General features: G+C 39.3%; 1 protein-coding gene across 19 annotated transcripts in view; it reads right to left on the bottom strand.

Annotated features, from left to right (window-relative positions):
- Positions 1-5,690: 5,690 nt before the first annotated feature.
- Positions 5,691-21,191, bottom strand: part of FN1 (fibronectin 1) — a 69,720-nt gene continuing 54,219 nt past the window's right edge. For 4 of the 19 annotated variants that reach the window (XM_081583064.1, XM_081583056.1, XM_081583055.1 and 1 more), the window contains 13 exons: positions 20,771-20,858; positions 19,710-19,886; positions 18,830-18,919; positions 18,425-18,604; positions 17,239-17,328; positions 15,996-16,280; positions 15,814-15,920; positions 14,573-14,711; positions 11,662-11,826; positions 9,758-9,883; positions 9,131-9,237; positions 6,772-6,882; positions 5,691-6,447 (listed from right to left, as the gene is read on the bottom strand). In XM_081583064.1, the coding sequence (XP_081439190.1) occupies positions 6,376-6,447; positions 6,772-6,882; positions 9,131-9,237; positions 9,758-9,883; positions 11,662-11,826; positions 14,573-14,711; positions 15,814-15,920; positions 15,996-16,280; positions 17,239-17,328; positions 18,425-18,604; positions 18,830-18,919; positions 19,710-19,886; positions 20,771-20,858 (1,737 nt within the window). In that variant the 3' untranslated portion in view covers positions 5,691-6,375. Of the gene's footprint in view, positions 6,448-6,771; positions 6,883-9,130; positions 9,238-9,757; positions 9,884-11,661; positions 11,827-14,572; positions 14,712-15,813; positions 16,281-17,238; positions 17,329-18,424; positions 18,605-18,829; positions 18,920-19,709; positions 19,887-20,770; positions 20,859-21,191 lie in introns of all 19 variants that reach the window. The other 15 variants (XM_081583066.1, XM_081583063.1, XM_081583062.1 and 12 more) reach the window with 4 other exon arrangements.

The raw sequence follows: 21,191 nt of genomic DNA on the forward strand, positions 1-21,191 counted from the left end.
TGTCCACCTGATGCGAAGAACTGACTCATTTGAAAAGACCCTGATGCTGGGAAAGATTGAGTGCGGGAGGAGAAGGGGACAACAGAGGATGAGATGGTTGGATGGCATTACCGACTCAATGAACATGAGTTTGAGTAAACTCCGGGAGTTGGCAATGGACAGGGAGGCCTGGCGTGCTGCAGTCCATGGGGTTGCAAAGAGTCGGACACTGCTGAGCAACTGAATTGAATTGATCCAAGGACAAGGCTGTGGTTTGTATCTGGAGACCAATGCAACACCCCTTCTGAATCTGTATGGGTACTGGTGGGTGTCTCAGCATATGCTAATATAGTATAATGAGCATATCATGAGACTCCAGGGCTAGTGGAAGTCAGATGTGCTGCCATCTTGGGCCTGGGTGATTCTTTTTTTTTTTTTAATTATTTATTTATTGGCTGCTCCATGCAATATGTGGGATCTTAGTTTCCTGGCCAGAGATGGATCCTGCGCCCCTGGCATTGGAAGCACAGAGTCTTAATCACTGGACCACCAGGGAAGTCCCGGGCCTGGGTGATTCTAAACAGTTCTTGTTTTTCCTTTTTGCAGCTTCCTTCTGAAATTTAGATAGGAGTAATTGGTCTCCATTTGAGCAAGGAGCAGAGATGTGATTCTGGGGTAATAACCTTGATAACATTACCAATAAGCAACAGGATATTAAGGAGGTTTTCTGTAACTAAAGTGCCATTTTTTTCCATTAAAATGCACATGTAAAACTTATCATTTTAATCTTTTTAAATTGTGCAAATCAGTGATTTTTAGTATATTCCTAAAGTTGTAGAGCCATCACCACTATTTAATTCTAGAACATTTCCATTACACCAAAAAGAAGGCACATTCTGATTACCAGCTATTTTCTATTCTTCTCTCTCTCTGGTAACCATTAATATACTCTCTGTCTCTATTAGTTTGCCTATCCTGGACATTGTGTATAAATGGAACCATACATCATGCGGTCTTTTGTGCCTAACTTCTTTCATTTAGCTTGTTTTTAAGGTTCATGGCATAGCATATATGAGTACTTCACTCCTTTTTATGATTAAATAATATTCCATTATATGAATATACTGCATGTTGTTTATTCATTCATCAGTTGATGGACATTTGAGTTGTTTTCACTGTTTGGATGAAAAACGGTGGTATGAACATTTGTGTACAAGTTTTTATGTGAACACATGTTTTCAATTCTCTAGGTATATACGTAAGAGTAGAAATGCTAGGTCATGTGATAACCCGAAGGTTAGCTTTTGTTTTTTTCTAATTAATTTATTTATTTTTTGCTGGGTCTTTGTTCCTGTGTGAGGGCTTCCTCTGGTTATAGTGCATGAGCTTCTCATTGTGGTGGCTTCTCTTGTTGCAGAGCACAGGCTCTAGGGCATGAGGGCTCAGTGGTTGTGGTACATGGCCCTAGTTGCCCCACAGCATATGGAATCCTTCCAGACCAGGGATCACACTTGTGTCCCCTGCGTTGGCAGGAGGATTCTTAACCACTGGACCATCAGAAAAGCCCAATGATTAGCTTTTTAAGGAACCACCAAACTGTTTTCCACAGCAGCTGCATTCTCTTTACTTTTCTACAAGCAGTGTATGTAAGGGTTCCAATTTCTCCACCAAAGTGACATGATCAGCACTTGGCTCCGCATATTACAACTAATGCAGAATTATACAGCGCAGCAGGTTTCACTGTAAAGTCCTGTCCAGCAGTCTCCTGGCAGAGACAGTGTTTATTTCTGGAACTAAACGACGGTTTCCGAAGTAATGTGATGCAAAGAGCTCCCTGGGCACATCCTTGGCCTGCGATGTTTTTTCCCTAAGGGCAATCTGCTGGGATGGTCAGGCTGCAGGATGGGTGATTCCAGCCCCAACCCATACAGGGTGCTGACAATCACCCTATACTGGCCACCTCCAAACAAAGTTAATAACTTCAGGCCTTTGGAGGCTCCACACAAGAGCCATTTTAGGATAAATTTGGCTCCTAAGATACCTAAAACTTTTAGTCTCTAAAGATTAAGTAAAGAGGATTCAAGGAAATGTAAAACATGCTTTAATATCTCTTACCTAACTTTCCTGAGGAATGTTAAAAAATGAATTTCCCATTTGGGGCTCTCAGCTGAAGCATCATTTCTCTTGCTATTTTATTACTTATAGTATTCACTTCCTCTGTAATTTATATAGATTTTTGTTTGCAATTTAAATTGAATCCCTTTTATTTTAATGAGGATATGAAATAGGATGATATGGCAATGATAACTTCCATCTCCAATATTACTGCCATATATACTCTTTAAAAATAACTTTCTTAGTCTGAAAAATCTAGGGCAAGGTCATTTTTGTGCTGTACCTGCTTTATCAGCCTATGTGGTTATCTTTAAATGTCCCCAAACATTGGGAGAAGTCCCAAGAGTGATCTTTTTTTTTAATGGTTGAAATGTATCTACTGAAAATGGGTTTTTTTAATTGGAACTTGCCACTTTTCCTACCGCAGTAATGGGAGTTTACTGAATGGGAAGCAATTTCAGCACTTAAATGTGCTGATGTGTTGTTTCTTAATCACTTTAATGAGTTTCATACAACTAGAAATGGAATAGAATTTTCAGTGGAAATATAATTAAATGGAAAAGTCATTTCCTATACTTGTAATTTCTACCTGACCATTTCTTTATTTACCTCCACAGAATATCTGCCTTACAGGCTTATGTCATCAGTGTTAGTCACTCAGTCATATCTGAATCTTTGCGACCCCATGGACGTAGCCCACCAGGCTCCTTTTTCCATGCATTTCCAGGCAAGAATACTGAAGTGGGTTGCCATTTTCTTCTCCAGGGGATCTTCCCAACCCAGGGTTTGAACCCAGGTCTCCTTCATTGCAGGCAGATTAATTTCTGTCTGAGCCACCAAGGAATGTAGTGATATTGTTATACCCGTTAACTTGCATAATTCACTCAGGTCATTAAACCTGAAAACAACAAAAATACACAATAAGTTTTCTTACAAATCAAGTGCAGCAAGACAAAGCATAACTTCAAAACTGCAATTTTTCTTTTTTAAGTCTAATATATTTACAGCTTTTATCTGATTTTGCATGAATTGCCAATTTCTTACCTATATCCAGATCAGTATTTTAATTATGTCTTTCCAATCTGGCCTGCTTAAGACTGTTCTCAGGGGCAACAGTAACATGAGTCAGTAAAAACTGTAAAAGATCTTTGGAAGTCCTTGTGTTTGAATGATTTTGCTGAGAAGCAGTAAACAGGAAAGTTTTACCATTTTGCATTGTGATACCAACACATAAAAGGCCACTGATTTTGTTTAATTTGTTCTGATTATCTAAATGTAGTTACTGACTCACTATTGAAATAGCTTCATTTGTTAGTTTGATATATTGCTTTTGAGAATCTAGCAGGTGTTTTGGAAAACGTGGTACTTTTTTTAATCTTAAATGTGGAACTTGCAGGTTTTATATTTCAGTGTGCAAGTTGTTGACAGACTCACTATGCATTTAATTAATATACTCCAGTTGGATTTACTTAAGTGCACATTGGGGAAAATAGTTACAGGCTTGTCATTAGATAAGTAGTCTCAACTTATCCAAGTCAGTCTCAACTCATTCTTTCGATTTTTTTTGTTTGTTTGTTTTTTTAATTTATTTTTGACCATGCCAAGTGGCATATCAGATCTTAGTTCCCCAACTGGGGCCTGAACCCTCACCTCAGGCAGTGGGAGTGTGGAGCCTTAACCACTGCACAGCTAGGGGAGTCCCTCCTCTTTTTTTTTAAGGTATTTATTTATTTACTTATTTTTGGCTGCACTCAGTCTTTCTAGTTTCAGAGAGTGGGGGGCTACTCTCTAGTTGAAGTGCTTGGGCTTCTCTCTGTGGTGGCTTCCCTTGTGGAGCACAGACTTTAGGGTACATGGGTTTCAGCAGTTGTGGCTCACAGGCTCAGTAGTTGTATTGTGTGGGGACTTCGTTGCTCTGCAGCATGTGGCATCTTCCCGGACCAGGGATCGAATCCATGTCTCCTGCATTGCAAGGCAGATTCTTAGCCACTGGACTAGGGAAGCCTCCTCCTTACGTTTTTAAATGCGAAGACTTGTCAACAGGATGGAGCTGAGGTGCAGATTTTCACTAGTGAGGTACCTGGGTCTCTTCACCTTAAAGATGGAGGCAACAGCCACTTTCTCTTTAGCGAGTGTACAGTGGGGTTTCCCCTTACACTGTGTGTAGATTTGTACTGGGTCACATTCTCTCTCCATAAGCACTGATGACTCATGTATGCGGGACAGTCATTTAATATCACTGTGATCTGTTCTTCCTGAATGATTTTTCCTATTTTTCACGTGTATAGCACAGCTATCTTGGTAACTACTGGCTTGACAAAGCTGTACATTTAGTGACGTTAACAGAAGTGTGAGGTCTGTGTCCTGCTTAAGACTCATCTGAGCTGTAGTCTCTGTAAAATTAGACCATAAAACCTCTCCCGAATGAGATGCCAAATGGCAAGGAACTTTGTAAACTATACTATATACCTATTCCAACATGCGGTTTTGGTTTTTTAAACAAGTGAACCCTGAGAAAATCTCTTTCTGTATTTAGTCTTAATATTCATTGCCAGGTGTTTCTTGAAATACTTTCTTTCATTGCACAATGGTGTATTGAAAAGTATTTTCCATGTCTTGTACATTATAAATTACTAATCTTTTACTATTTACTAATTTGTTTCCAGTGCTGCTGTTTTACTATTCTAGATGCCAGATATAATCTCAAAGTTTTGTGGGTTCCTCAAAGTTAAACTAAAAAGAAACAGCCTTTCCAGACCAGGACAACGCAAACTTTGTTCATCTGGGCACTTCAGGGTCAGCTGGCAGGAATTAAGACAAGTTGGATTGAGGTTATTACACCACAGTGCTTCCCTATGACTAGACTCCTCTAGGCCATGTGATTTAAATAGTTTGAACACCTCAGTCATCTTTTTCTTTCCCTTATATTCCCTCTTTGAATAGACGTTTATTTAATAAAGGACAGAAAGGAAGTGGGAAAGAGGAGAGAATTATAATGGTTAGAAAAGAACAGTGAAAATGTTATTTCAATTATACTTCTGAAGAGCTATCCAGCAAGTTAAATATTTGAATCCATCTAAATCTAGTAAAGTGGAAAATATAAAATTATCTCCAACACTGGAAGAGATAAAATGACAAGACCGAATCTGGGTTTAGGGAGTGACAGACTTAGCAAAGCTTGTATTTAAATCACCAAAATGTATGAGACTGACATGCTACCTACTGTGCTAACGAGGCACCTTAAATCACCAAAATTTAGAGCCATATACATAGGTTTTCAAATGTTTGCTTAGTAACAACAACAACAAAAAAAACATTCAGGAGGATTCTTTATTTTCCCCCTGAAGTTCTTTCTTTTTTTTCTTTTTGGCTGCATCGGGTCGGGTCTTAGTTGCAGCATGCAGCATCTTTTGTTTTGGCACACGGGCTTAGCTGCCCCATGGCATGTGGCCTCTTAGTTTCCCAACCAGGGATAAAACCTGTGTCCCCTGCATTGGAAGGCAGATTCTTAGCCACTAGACCACCAGGGAAATCGGCCCCTCCCACGCACCCACCCCCAAATTTCTTTATGTAAAAAAGAAGACACAACATTCAAGTTACGGAATGTAAATCTTTTATTAAACAGTTGTCTTTCCACAGTAGTAAAGCTTTGGCACATACAGTATAAAAAATAATCACCAACCATAATTAGACCAAATTCCTCTTATCAACTGCATACTAAGTGTCTTCAATACAATTTTTTTCCATATAAAAATACTGGGAAAATTGATAAATAACAGGTAGGAAAAAGATATTTCTAGGCAATTACTAGAATCATTTGGAAAAAATGAGTACTGTGGCTGTTCTGAATACCACAGTAACAGGACATGCTGTTCCTACAATGTTGCGGGCCAGACAGTTAAGTGGAAGCAGAAGTGTTCAGGTAACTTTCCTACTTAAAATTTTGGTAATATCATTTCAAGACATTTTGTATCTTGGTTGGTGCATGTACTTCCCTATGGATCCCAATCCAAATCACAAGTTAGAATCACTTCATTTAAAATACTGAGCGGCATCGAATATTTTGGAGAGTAGATAACCTACTGCTCCCATGTATAAGAAAAGTCTCAAGACACTCCCAGGGTGATGCTTGGAGAAGCTGTGAGTTGAGCTGAAGCTGGAGAAGTTACTCCAGAGCAAAGGGCTTAAGAAAGAAACACACTAACATGGGGTCTGCTAACACCACTCCAGTTTGGATGGACCTTGGCAGAGATCCACGCTTGTTTCTCTGGGTTGGAAATATTACTCTCGGAAATCTTCTCTGTCAGCCTGTACATCCAAAGGCATGAAGCACTCAATTGGGCAGTTGACATTCTGTGAAAATAGAAGAGAGAAGAAAAATCAACAGCAAATACTGTAAAGTCTACAGAAGAAAAAAGGGGAAGGGTGGCTTCTCTGACAGTTACTTATAGATAGGAGAATACGTCTAGCTTTAAGCACTTAGCTATACACTGGGCAACAGGAGATGCTCAAGAGAACCCACATTATGTTACAGGATACAGTATTCTCCTCTTAAGTCATTTAAAAGAGTTTTTAAAAACTTGGTTCGTTCAGAAGAAAGGTACCTATAGAAAGAGACTCCCTACTACATGTCTATTCACCTTTTAAGGAGAAACATCAGGGTGCCAGTGTACTTACAGTGTTTGTTCTCTGAGGGTATCTCTGGGAATACTGGTTGTAGGAGTGGCCAGTGGAGCCTTCGTGACCGGGTTCAGCTCCTGGTCTGCGGCAGTTGTCACAGCGCCAGCCCTGAGCGAGCAGAGGCATTAAGTTAGAAGGGATTTTGGATAATACAAGAACATTGCAATTTAGTGCTTGTGTCGAAGAAGAATTTCAGCGCTCTCAAGCTGGCAGAATACATGCAGTTAATCACAAAGGAAGCGTTGATGATGATTTCATACATTTATGACTCAGAGAATACATTCTGGCTGGTTTCTCACATTGTGCAGCTGCCTATGTTTATGCTTTTCCTTTTTCCTGAAATGTCCTATCAACTCCCATGTGCGCTAGGTCGCTTCAGTCGTGTCTGACTCTTTGCGACCCTATGGACTACAGCCTCCAGGCTCCTCTGTCCGTGGGATTCTCCAGGCAAGAATACTGGAGTGGACTGCCATTTCCTTCTCCAGGGGATCTTCCCAACCCAGAGATTTAATCTGTTCTCTCATGTCTCCTGCATTGGTAGGTGTGTTCTTTACCACTAGCACCACCTGGGAACCATCTGGTAAGGCTCATTCCAGTCCTGACTTTCTTAATAAGCTTTCCACAGTAGATGATGGGAGAGGTTTTCCTAGAATCCTAGAGCTTTTAAAAAGGATATAAGATCACTTGGACAGACACCCTTATTTTACAGGTAAGGGTAAAGAGACCCAGAGAAATGACTGGCTGTGAGGAGCCTGAAAATCACACAGTGCCACCCATCTGGGTGAATACCAGTCGTGTTCTTTCACTGGGAGGTCCTGGGACTTTCCAGTCAAGTGAGCCACCTTTTGCCGAAATTAACCTGAGTTGGGCTTTTTTTTTTATAACCCGAAGAAACCTAAATAATACGATCACTTTCTTTTTTATATTGCCAGTTAAATATTTCAGACATATTTCTCCATTTAAAAGCATATTCCCATAATACATTACTAAGATAATACAGGTAAATACCTATTATAGAATCAACGAATCTTGCTTTCATATCAATGATGTAATAGTACCCACTTCTGTCTCTAGTGTTCCATTTAGCACTTTGCTTTAGAACAGGTTTCACACATGAAAGATTTTATGTGCATAAATCAAGAGGCAGAGAGTCTAAAGTGAGACCAAAACCGACTGCACAACAAATTCACTTACCAGCACACATTTATACACTGAGCACATGACTAGAAATGACTAGGTTCTGTGATCTTTATACGTGTTAATGAGAGACCGAGACTTCCCCTCTACCCAGCTACAAGTGGTGGGATAAGATCAGAGTAGCTTCCAGGGGCTGCCCTCAGCCAGACTCCTGATGACCTTTCCCTGCTGCCAGTTTAACCTTCCAAAAAAAAAAATCCCGTCTTCCATCACGTTCCCTTTCTTCTTGGGTACCTGCAACTGGCTAATACCAAGGCATCAACTGGTGAGTCCTACCCAGGAGTGTGAGCATGCTCTTGAGGTACCAGAATTTGAAAAAGCTGTTGGGGAGGGTATGTTTTCATTGAAAACAAAGGAATGTTATGTCCCATTGCTTTTATGCGAGTTACAAAGGCATTTTATTTTGAGATTTCAAAGATTAGAGGAAAGAACAGCACTTTTGTTATACTGAAGTAAGACACAGATTAGAAATGGTTGAGAAGTACTAGCATAAATAATGGCCTTGCAAGGCCCTCCATAAGTGGCCCCCACTTCTTCCCATTTAATGTCTTACCACTGACAACAGGCAGAGGATGATTTCCCCAGAGCCCACCTGTGCCAGCTCCTTGCCATCCCAGGAGGTGTGCTCTCTCGGCTTCCCTGCTCCCTCGACCACAATTTGCCCATCCTAAACCCCAGCCAGTTCATGATTCTCTTTTCCACCAAACCTTGCCTGCTAACATCAGCCCACCTGGGAGTTGGATTTGTCAGACCCACTCAGAACCTGATTTACTCAGCCTGACTTTTAATGTATGCTACGGTAGGTATCTATTTGGGATTAACGGAGGGTACAAAGAAGCAATATTTTCTAAGATCTGGGTATTATTCAGAATATGTAACAGCAGTGTCACGGGGCACCTGCCCATCAGAATGGAGCAGGAGGCCTAGTGCTGTCCAAACATTTAACACTTTAGTTGCTGAAGAACGGAGGCAGTCTGAGAATAGTAGGTGTGGGGGAGAGGCTGAGGTTGCCGAGAAAGGGGAGAACTGGAAAGGGGTATGCAGTAGTCTTATGTGCCAACAGGAAATGGGCACCCATAGGAAGTGTAACTCTTAATCATTAGCACAGAAGCCTCCTGCCTTATCTAAATAGCAAGGAGCCTGGACTATCTAGTCTTACCCGCTGGCCTCCAAAGCATGTGCAGGAGCAAATGGCACCAAGATATTCCTTCTGCCACTGTTCTCCCACGTGGTAAGTCTTCCCATCGTCATAGCACGTGGCCTCATCTACACAGACACACAAGTCAGAAGTGTTTACAAGACGATAACAATAATACAGACTTGATCCCTCTGTGAGGGTGGGTTCTGTTTCTTTCCTAAGTTTGTATCATCACAGCCTACATCCCACGTGTTAACCTGAATCATCTGTACAAGAGGTACTGCTGTACAGATCTTAGGGCAGTATTTCCAAAGACTAGATATAATGAACTAGAAAAAGTTCAATGCCAAGACAGATCATATTTTAAAAGTTGAATCCAAAGACTTGTAAAGCTTTCTTGTAACATTTCACTGCAGATTATAGTCAAAATACTCAAGTCGGAGAAGTGCTAAAGTGCCCTACAATAACATTAAATCATGGCTCATTTTTGAAGCCCGTCTCTGCTTTCCCAAATCAAAAGATTAACAAACCCACTGTTCACTCCTCAAGAAGATCTAAAGTCAATCATTTCCAGGGATGAGAGTTACAGCTTAGTAATGAAAAGTGAGAGTGTTCAATAGGCACTAAAAATGATCTGTGGCAACGTACGAGGATCACACTTGAATTCTCCTTTTCCATTTCCAAGACACGTGCAGCTCATCATCTGGCCATTCTCTCCCTGACGATCCCACTTCTCTCCAATCTTGTAGTTCACTCCGTTGTCATGGCACCATTCTGGGGGGTGGGGAGAATCAGAGGCAAGGAGTTATTGGCGTTTCTCACTCACACAATGCTGAGTGTACTGGGACATGCCACCGAATTTTCAAAGTCCAGTGTCTGGAAGGAGTGGTAAGGAAAGTTGAAGGTCACGATTCCTCTGACAAACCACTTTTTTGGTTGGATTTTAAAATCACAAGAATAGTCAATGACCTTTGTTTGACTTCTCCCTATTAAGATTTCAAATTGGGAAGGCTAAACTAGGATTTGAGTAGATTTTTAGGAATAGATCATAGATGAAAAGTCACTTTCGGATTTGCAGAGATCCCGGGTACAAAGTTCAATTAACCAAAAAAACAAAGATCAGTTGGTTTCTTGTAAATGTGAAAAGTGAAAGAATAAACCTAAATATCAAAATAAAAACAAAAATAATGATAAATCAATGGTTGTCATTCCTACAAATAAAACTAGTTCCAAGGAATATCTAAAATTCACAGTTATATATTATTTAACTTCTATACATAAAAGATGAATTTTTAATCTTCAAAGTTTATACTAAAAACAAACTTCAGAAGTTTGTATAACATATACGACTTCTATTTTATCAACAAGTCAGTCATTCCTAAAACTTTAAAAATGTTATTCAATAATTATGACATCTAGGAAAAAAATATGTAAGTTGAGCCAAAGAATCACGTAAATCAACTTACAGCTCTGCTCTCACAACCGCGCCTAAGTACTTACACAGGTAATAAATACCCAGACTTAAAAACAATTCAGTTTCAGAAATTAAAAACCACCTAATTGATACCAAATGTTAAAACTTACAACTCCTAAACAGCATTACACTTCTACTGCTCTTTCCGTTTTCAAACGGTCAAGCACAGTAGTTCTGCATTGAAAAAATTAACTGTTTTTATATTTCAGTTTGAATTAAACCATTTCAAATACACAAGTAATATACTCTGAAAATCTTTAAAAAGTCTATTATGTTGTACTTTCCCAAATACAATTTTTGTTTGTGTATGTAGGAGGCTTGTTATAAGGCATAATGGTTAACACCTATAAAAATAAACCAGTTTTCAATAATAATCACATCCCCTAAAAACAAAGACATAAATGCTAATAATAAATCTCAAAGCATGATAAGCAATTCCTAGGATTATTTTAACTAAAACATAATTTAAAATATTAAAATCTCTTTATTAATTAAAAATCAAATATTTTTCAACTGAAGTTGATTCTTAACTATCTACAAATGGATCATCTTTACTCTCTAGATTACTTGGCAAGGTTCAAGCTATCCAATGTGTGTATGTGTATGTATGCTATCTGTGTACAGGAGATGTGAAAGAGTTAAGTGTGTGTGTATACTATGATATGTGTGTGTATTTGGTTTGTACTGAAAGAGAGTGTTTGTGAGTATAAATGTTCATCTCTTACCATGCTCAACACTAAAGATTAAAAGAGATTTGAGGTTTCTTTGTGTCTCTGCTATCCTTCATTAGACTTGACTCATTAAACCTGACTTTATTCATTTATTTTAACAAGAAAATTTTAAAAATCATATTACCATTGCAAATTAATAGTCATATTGAAATACAACCTTTGAGATGAAGCATTATTCAACAAGTAAAATTTCCCATCATTTTTATATGATGCAAAATGTTACTTTGAGTCAAGCAATCTCCCCTCATTTGCTTCATGTTTGGAAGAGCCTTGTCTGCCAAACATGATTCCTGGCACACTGTGCAATTGCATGGAACTGCAAGAGATGGACAAAGCAAGCTACTCACTAGATGAATCGCATCTGAAATGACCACTGCCAAAGCCTAAGCACTGGCACGAGAGTTTAAAGCCAGAATCAGACAATCGCTCCCACTCCTCTCCAATGGCATAATGGGAAACCGTGTAGGGGTCGAAGCACGAGTCATCTGTGGGTTGACTTAGGCCTTGGTCAACTACATAAAGAAAAAGAGAAGGAAAAAAAAGACATTTTATTATAATTTTGGACCATAAGAAGAAACCTGAATTATCGTATATAATGACTTATTCTAAACCAAAAATCCCAGTAGCATTAAGAAGCAATCATGTGTTCCATTAGTACATCAGCTGCTCTAATGAACAATGCTTAGATTTTGCTGGTGAACACTTGCCACAAGCCTCTTAAAAGGGCCCATCTTTCATTTTTGCCCTCAGTTCTAAAAGAAAAAAAAACCACATCATTTCTGGTAAATATAGTTCATAGAACATGGAACAGATCATGAGGCAATTAAGAACTTCATGGGGTGCAAAGGCTGGAAGTTCCTCTCCATCAGTATCTAACTGACCTTAAGCTAGTTATATAATGTTTCTCTGCCTTTTTTCCCTCCTCTGCAATATGGGGATAATAATAAAAATACTTCCTCCTGCTGAGGATCTTGTGAAGATAACATGCGATTGTGAATTCCAGGTATTGGCCTATTGCCAACACTTAGAAAATGCTCATCAAATAAAGTAATTATTAGAGGGCGCCTTTTGCTTTTAATGCAAAAGTCATAGCAATTTTATATACCATTAAAATGTAATCACATAAATGCGATATTTACTTTCACTGCATGTTTTGCATAATAGTGCAAAAAGCCTAGATTTTGTACATTATTGTCATAATGGTTAGACTGCTTGACTTTATCAATAAACCCAACTGTTCCAACTAAGTGGAAGCAGTGGAATATCAGTGACTTAGGAATCACTAATGGAATCACTAATGGAATCTCTTCATGTTGTCTAAGATCTGGTCTTTTATGTTTTGTGAAAGTTGATTTTAAAATAATCTATGCAAATAAAGCATGCTTCAATTCAGTCTCTAAAAATTAAATAAACTAACTTCTGTGACTTTGAATCCTACTGCGTACATTTCTTTTCACAGTGCAAAAATAAAAACTCAAAAGCAATAATATTTGAAGTGTCTAATATTTTGAAAGGGATCAAATTGGAAGAAAATAGGGTTTTGTCAAAACTAAGACATCTGAAATGTCTCAGAGCTGGGAGAACCTGGCTAGAATGCAGAATATTGCTGTTGGTAATGAGTCGGAAGGAAAAATGAAAGGAACTTAAACTGCTAAGAGGGTTTCAATAACCCTCTTAAAAATAATCAGGAGTAAAGTTTTGGAGATGGAATCTTTTAAAAAATGATATGGAAAAAGCACAAAATCCTTTGTGCCCTTGAAAATTCCTTTCACGTGGCATTCTACTAGCAAAACCACATGAAGCAAAAGATGTGCATTAAATGGATATATAATTCAATAAGTATAAAATGATCCACTCTCCACTCCCCCACAAAAAAAACTCAACTGCTAATTCATAGGAGTTTATATGTAAAAGAACACAGTCATCTATCAAATGAGAAAGAAGGCTGAGGTTAACTATCTGGCCATAGGAATAAAACCTATCACTGGGCGGATAGAATTTAGCACTCCCTGTTAATAGGGAACAGCGAACTGTCCGGTGGAAAGATTCATGGTTCCGATTATTCTCTATCTCATGTTTCTGGTGAATCTTTAGCTGCTGCAGTTTGAAAAGCCAGCTGATACACTACTGGTTTAAAAGGACTTTCTAGGGAATTACCCAGTGGTCCAGTAGTATGGACTATTAAAGTCCATGGGGTCACAAAGAGTCAGATACGGCTGAGCAACTGAGCTGCTGCTGCTGCTAAGTCGATTCAGTCGTGTCCGACTCTCTGCGACCCCACAGACGGCAGCCCACCAGGCTCCTCTGTCCCTGGGATTCTCCAGGCAAGAATACTGGAGTGGGTTGCCATTTCCTTCTCCAATGCATGCATGCATGCTAAGTCGCTTTAGTCATGTCTGACTCCGTGTGACCCCACAGACAGCAGCCCACCAGGCTCCCCTGTCCACGGAATTCTCCAGGCAAGAGTAGTGGAGTGGGTTGCCATTTCCTTCTCCAGAGCGACTGAGCATATACACACAATCATGAAATAATGTGGGAATAAGGGAGCTCTTTGGACAGAAATGGACTATGTTGGTAGCATTTTACATCAGGAACAAAACCCAGCAGGCACTGATACCTGCAGATAAGGAATTTCCCTTACAGGTAATCACCAGGACTTCCCTGGTGGCTCAGATGGTAAAGAATCTGCCTGCAATATGGGAGCTCTGGGTCCCAGGTTCAATCCCTGGGTTGGGAAGATCCCCTGGAGAAGAGAATGGCAACTCACTCCAGTATGCTTACCTGGAGAATTCCATGGACAGAGGAGCCAGGTGGGCTACAGCCCATGGACTTGCAAAGAGTCAGACACAACTGAAGCAAGTAACACTTTCACTTGCAATCCTTTCAGTACTTAAATATTACTCAGGAGCAGCAACCTAGTAAGATGAAGAGGGTCTGGGAACAGAGGTCCGGAGACTTGTGTCCTGTATCACACCAGGTACTCACAGCCGGAACTCAAGAGTGTTGGACTAAACAATATTTGAAGTCCCTTCCAGGCCTATCACCACATAATGTTTGAGACTCTCTTTCTTATCCTTATGTATTTTACAAACATACTAGGATACTTTGAGGGAAAAATGATGGAATTTAAAGCTGCTCATTTTCTTCATGGAATTATTTCCCAAAGTCAAAAGACAAAAACAGGAAAAGAACAGTCGCTTGAAGAAGCATCACTGGGCTGGTCCACAGTGTGCCTGAGTAACCCGGACATTCACATACCAGAATTGCCCACGGTAACCACCTCCTCGCGAACCTTCTGCCTCTGCTGGTCTTTTATTGCCTCCACTATGATGTTGTAGGTGGCCCCTCTGGTAAGGCCTGTCAAGGTGGCACTAGCAGAGGTTCCAGGGACTCGGAACTGCAATGATTAGCATATCCAAAGTGGGGGAGAAAGTGTTATAGTGAGGAATTGACACGACTTTCCCTATTCTTTTCTCAATAACTCCTACTGTGTAAACAAAGTATAGGGAGACAAATAAAAATGGAGAGTGCAAAGGTCCCAACCAACCAAGGAGAGAAATGGAACTTAAGTGAGGGGTCGTTTCTATCTGCCAGATTTTCCTGCCCCAAATCTGCCCTGTGTGCTCCATAGTTACCAGGAACCCTCACTAATTCTAGAGACAGCCTCCTCTGCGTGCTATTTTAGTTACAAGTCTGGGCAAGTCCAGTGGAAGCCCTGGCCATCCCCCCTCACATAAAAGGGGGACACTGTGCTATGTCATCCTACCCAAGTGGCATCTGACTCCAACATGGGGTCCTTCAAACACTTTGTTTGAGGGGCAAATCCTCAAACTCCTATTTCTAAGCTCATAAATCTTCATGGTATAGGCAGTTTTTAAAATTCTGCCACTTTCTAAAACTAAGAAAACAGTAAAAATTGATATCAGCAAAACAAATTACAGAAGAGAAATTTTAGTCAGCGAATCAATTACTTATAGGCACAGCTTCAGCCAAGGTCTTTCTCCTTTGACATATGGTAGATAATGGGATTTGATTCTTTAAGGACAAACCATAATGATAGCATTTGAGCCCTTCCTGAACAAAAGTCAATTCAGGTAGGATCTCTCTCTCTTCTAAGATCATTTCTTTGTCTATATTACTATGGAAACTCAAACAATTGAGAATAACAGAAGTGATTTTATTCTCTCCACTAAATGAAAGCTAATGACACTCTCTGGTACATCTCTTAAAGTACAGCCATCTTTAGATTAAAAAAAAAAAATCAGGACATAAAGGTATAAATGTATACGTATAGCTGCTTCACTTTGCTGTACAGCAGAAACTAACGCAACACTGTGAAGCAATTCAACTCCAATCAAAAAAAATATCAGGACTTCAGCACATCACCTTTCTAAGAGGTCCTAGAAGTAGGGTCACTGGACATCAGAGCTCTGGTCATTTCAGTAGCCTAGCTTACTTTTTCCCCAGGTGTCCCAGAAGTAAAGAGAAACATGAGTTACCTGTAAGGGTTCTTCATCAATGCCAACTGGATGACATGAAATGATATACTCAGAGCTTTCCTGGAATGGGGTCCATGAGATGGTTGTCTGAGAGAGAGCTTCTTGTCCTGTAGAAGCATTTGGATTGAGTCCCACAACATGAGGGTAGAGATGATGGTCTACGTCTCCCCTGGGGACATGACCAATTTGGATCTCCTCATTTACATTCGGTGGATACGGTCTTGGCCTATGCCTTACGGGGGTGGCCGTTGTGGGCGGTGTGGTTCGCCTAAAACCATGCTCCTCAAAGATCATTTGTTGCCCAAGACTGGGCTGCTGACCAGAAGTGCCGGGAAGCTGAATACCGTTTCCAGTGTCATACCCAGGGTTGGTGATGGAAGGGGTCTTTTGAACTGTGGAGGGAACATCCAAGATCTCTGGTCCATGAAGATTGGGGTGTGGAAGGGTTACCAGCTGGGGAAGCTCATCTAGCCAAGAGAGGTTAGAGCCAAAAAAGCAAAGCGTGTTAAGCTCTCAGAAGTAGCCTCAGGAAGTCATTATCAATTCAGGCAACACGACTATTTTACGATCTGATCAAAGCTCCTGAAAAATTAGCAGTTCTTAAATCACAAAACACTTTTTTTCCCCAGAAAGAAATCTTTATGATTTTTCTCAAAGTTTTCTTTATAGTTTAGAAGGAAAAAAAGTGTTGGTATGAATTTATCATACACACAAAGCTTTGAAATGCTGAGCCACATAAAAGCTGCCTCTGCTTGAATTAAGCCTAATGGCACTGAAATATGCAGGCTTTTCTTCCCTCTTTCTCACTTGAGAATCATGTTGTAATGACTAGAATCTAGACTAATTATATCAGCATCTGAAGTATGAGAATATCAGAGGTTTGGTGCAGTAGTTTTTCATCGTTTGAAATGCTAAGAATAGGTTAAAACACATACCATAAAATTCATTTAAAAATTCTATCAGCATAAATAAAGCATTTTCTTCAAATTAAACTGAAATTGGATAAAAAGTAAGACATTATTTAGTTTAAGCTTCGAAACCAAATAGTAAATAAAGACAAATGAGAAAGAGTTTTCTCTTCCCTCCCCACTTTTTATAAAAACACTCTCAACTCCAAAAGAATATACAGACGAACAGCAATGATTGAAACTTGGCTTTTACATTCTAATATCTGGTTTGAACTTTCTAAAGATGAATAAAAGGTCTTTATATTGACTGGCTAGGAAAAAAATGAAACTGAACCGTGCAGATGGTTAGGTCATTCTCGCTATCAAAAAGCACAACATACATGCTAGGCTGTTAGAGAGAAAAAAAAGTTCCATGAGAAATACATCAAAACTTGGAGCATTTTTTCACTGCAAGATAAATCGTCTGTAATTAGTTTTGTCATGGCCAGCTCCCCATTACCCACAAGGTGCTTGTTACCTGTCTTTTTCCTCCCAATCAAAGGCTCACTCTTCTGATTGTTCTTGAGGGCAATGACTTGGATTGTGTACTCTGTTCCTGGTTCCAGACCTGATGGGAGGACAAATCATCACATTACATCTGTGGGCTCAGCTCATCAAATGGAAGTTGATCTCTGAAGCAAGCATCCTCTCTTCAGCTGGTCACTGGCCTCTTGAAAGGCAATGGAGACTTTGCTTTGCTTCTGTAAACACTCAAATACTCTGTATACAATGGGCACTTAGCAAATGAATTATCTTCCTATCAAATCTGACACCCGAATAAGCACTTTAACTTCTCCGGGGTATTCTTTTAACATGTTGTCTCATCTGCCCTTTGAATTCAAGAAAACCTATCAGCGCTGTACACTGCCAGCGAATACACATTTAGAAGCAATCAATGCAGACTGTATACATGTATCTACTTAGCACCTAGGCCAGACCACTCTCAGTGGCAGGATCAATGAAAAGTCAGACTACGGAATGAAAGAACGACCACTCTTTGTGTGGTCCTGGTAGGAAGTATCCAAATCAATGCCTTCCATATCCAATTCTATTTTCCTAACTCCAAAGTTTCTAAAAAAGCAGTGTCTCCTTCTGGTACCTGTGTGTTCTATAGGACATTTTAAGTCAAGATGATACCCTATATACACACTTTCAATTTCTTGGACAAAAACAATATCAGAGGCCTATGGTCTCTTATTCCCCATCCCAAGCACACTCTCCAATATGAGTGAGAATCAATTTGCCTCAAGATCTATCCTGAGAAACTGGATAATGAAGGCCATATGAGAGGTGGCACTCTGGCAAATCTTCTAGCTTATCTTTCTTTAGGTTGCCGAGTAAGAAAACAGTATTAGCATTTGGTAGTTTGCTTTGAAAAATGTCTTTTTCTAGGAAGAACTGATATGTGTTTGGCAAACATACAGCAAATAGAAAGATTCCAGAATACCATTATGACAGTACTGAAGTTATTGCATTTTCATGAATTCATGACTTCTGAGGTGTATTGAGCTTAACAACTCCTATGTAGACAATGTCCTCTGAAGTTATCAGAAATGGGCTTCTTGATCTGATAGCAGAGCACCAAAGACACAGTTGCAGTCTGCTAAGCACTTTGTGTGTCCCAGAGAGTAAAAAGGAAAATGGTAGCATGGATGCAGCAATACCAGTAATAGTAGCTTCTGTGACACCGGGGCGGGGCCGAGGGACCACTTCTCTAGGAGGGGACCCAGGCTTCTCATACTTGATGATGTAACCAGTAATTCTGGCACGGGGTGGCTGCCATGATATCAGCAGGGAGTTGGGTGTGGTGGCCAGGAAACGCAGGTTGGATGGTGCATCAATGGCTAAAAGAAAACAAAATTAGGTCTCTTTAAGAAAATGAATAACCATTTATTCATTTTCCTAGACCTTAAAAATGGACTTGAGAGAATCTAAGAACTCTATAAACTGTAAAAATGATTCACTGTGATCTTAATACAGAAGTATCAACCTCATTTTTGTTGCTCAATCCACATGACTGATCACACATACATATAAAGGGGCATTTCTTCAGTAGAAAGTGTAGTTACCAGTGGAGGCATCGATGACCACAGGGGAGCTCCGGGCATTGTCATTCAAGGTGTACAAGTGGATCTTGTAGTCAGTACCAGGTTGTAAACCTGAAATTGGTAAAGAGATGATTTTTATCTGATCTCCATTTACTAGGAACATTTTCAAACTCATCTGCGATTTTCATGATTCCGCCTATCATTGCTTATTTGTACAAACCACTAAACTGGTTCAAATTGAATAAATCAGAGCATGGTATGGGTGTTAACTGTCCATGAGAAATATGTCTCAAAAGAAAGTCACTGATGCACACAAAGACACTTCCTAAAATAAATTTTAAAATACAAAAATGCTGTGTTAAAAGTGGCCATTTTGGTGATAAATAGGGGTAAGCACCTATTATCTGTGTTTTAATCTGATGGTCACTGGTTGGTAACTGGAATCAGAACTTTAAATCTCAAAAGGTTCTAAACTGACCCAGATATTAAACATTCTCTGACAACAACTTCAATCTCTATGAAATAGTACTGTTTGCTTTTTAAATTTAATTTTGCTTTATAATCTACATAAATGTTAAGAACTATACATTCTTTCTGAGTTTCTTTTGGATTTCAAGCATTATGTATAATTTTTTTTTTTCATAAGAAAGGGTTCATTGGTGAAAGATCAAATTTGATGAATGAGACTTATGCCATTTCTCTGGCAAACATTAGCAAAACCAGGCATTTGCAGGACAAAATTTTTGATCACAGGATGAAACCAGGTTGTAAACAACAGAGCTGGGTTATCATAAAACGCTGAAGATAAATTTAATCAGTGTAAGTGGTAGAAAAACTAATAAGCTAATTTACGTTGTGAATTACAGTTAACAAATGTGGTCAGAAGAGTGGGTTCTCAGACCTGTGATGGTGTAACTTCTGATATCTGGCCTGATGGTTCTCTGAATTGGAGTCTGGCCATTTGCTGGGATAGCATCAACTTGGAAGCCGGTGATTGTCTCAGTCTTGGTTCTCCAGCTAATGGTGATGGTGGTCTCGGTAGCATCTGTCACACGGGCCCTTCTTGGAGGGCTGACATCTGCATGGGGTGATAGCTATAGATTAGTATTAGTGCCTGGCTGGCTCATATAGTTAAGGTTTTGATATTAAATTATTTTTTATATACCAAATATACCCATTTTTATATATTACTAATAATGTGTAGATTTTCTCCTGTGGCAACCAGAGAGAAAAGCTGCCAGTAATCAGGAAAAAAGAAAATATTCACCTCATGTACCTTTTTTTTTTTTTTGAGAAAAGCTTTACAGATATGGCCAGTGTTTCCCAAGGCTGGCTTTAGATATCTACAAATACCTCAGTAAGTGTTAAAATTATTGTTACAACAATATAAAATATATGTAGTAACATAGGGAAGCTGTATATATTATATATGTGTACATATAACATATATAATAATATATGGCTAGTATTTTGTCATTCTTATAAGGATTCATATTTTTTCTCAACAGGTATGATGCCATCCCTGTTTTGTAGATCAGAAAACTTTGACACTTTATGTGATTTCTGAAAGAGAATAACTGTGGGTTATTGATATGGCAGAAAACTAGAATCTGGGCCACCATCGTCTGATACTTACTACACTGTTAAGATACAACAGAAGCCAGCATGCTCTCCCCAACCTTCACTCTATGCAAACAAATTCTAACCAGTAGAACATAACCTAAGTATAAGTCCTAGTTCATTGCACCAACACTATCACACCATGAAGTGATTCTATACATGTGCCAGTACACCACTTTCTGGAGAGGGCTATAGAAGTTAACTCAAAAAGATAAGCAAGCTAATCAATTTCCAAACCGGGAATCATTCCATTGTTAACTTAGTGATCTAGAAAGCATTTCCCATTCTTTAATTTTTGTTTATAAAGAATGTTAATCAACACTAAAAAGTTTGATTACTCACTCTCCAGAGTTGTAACGACTCCCTGAGCCGGTCTGCTTGTCAAAGTGTCCTTAAGAGCATAGACGCTCACTTCATATTTGGTGGCAACCTAGAAAGAAGGGCGCAGTAAGCTTCAGCAATGAGATATTCTGAAGCCCAAGAATTTTGACTCCAACATTCAAAAAAATGCAATGGTTAGAAAAGAAAAAGACAAAGCTAGTGAAACCCACAGAACTGTACATTCTTAGCTTAATTTCATTCCTACACTGCAGATGATCAACAACATATTTAACTACACGAATTTAAAAATGTATTTAGGGTTAAGCCCAAGTAAGCCATAATTTAGATATTTCCACTCAGCTGACACAAAATGAGGAAAATGGTATTAGCCTGTTTTCTCTTTCGTGATCTGAAAGGTGCAAATCATGAATTTTTCTGATTA

This window comes from Giraffa tippelskirchi, chromosome 3, assembly GCF_054371585.1.
Source record: "Giraffa tippelskirchi isolate mGirTip1 chromosome 3, T2T-mGirTip1v1.2.pri, whole genome shotgun sequence".
NCBI classification, from domain to species: Eukaryota; Metazoa; Chordata; class Mammalia; order Artiodactyla; family Giraffidae; genus Giraffa; species Giraffa tippelskirchi.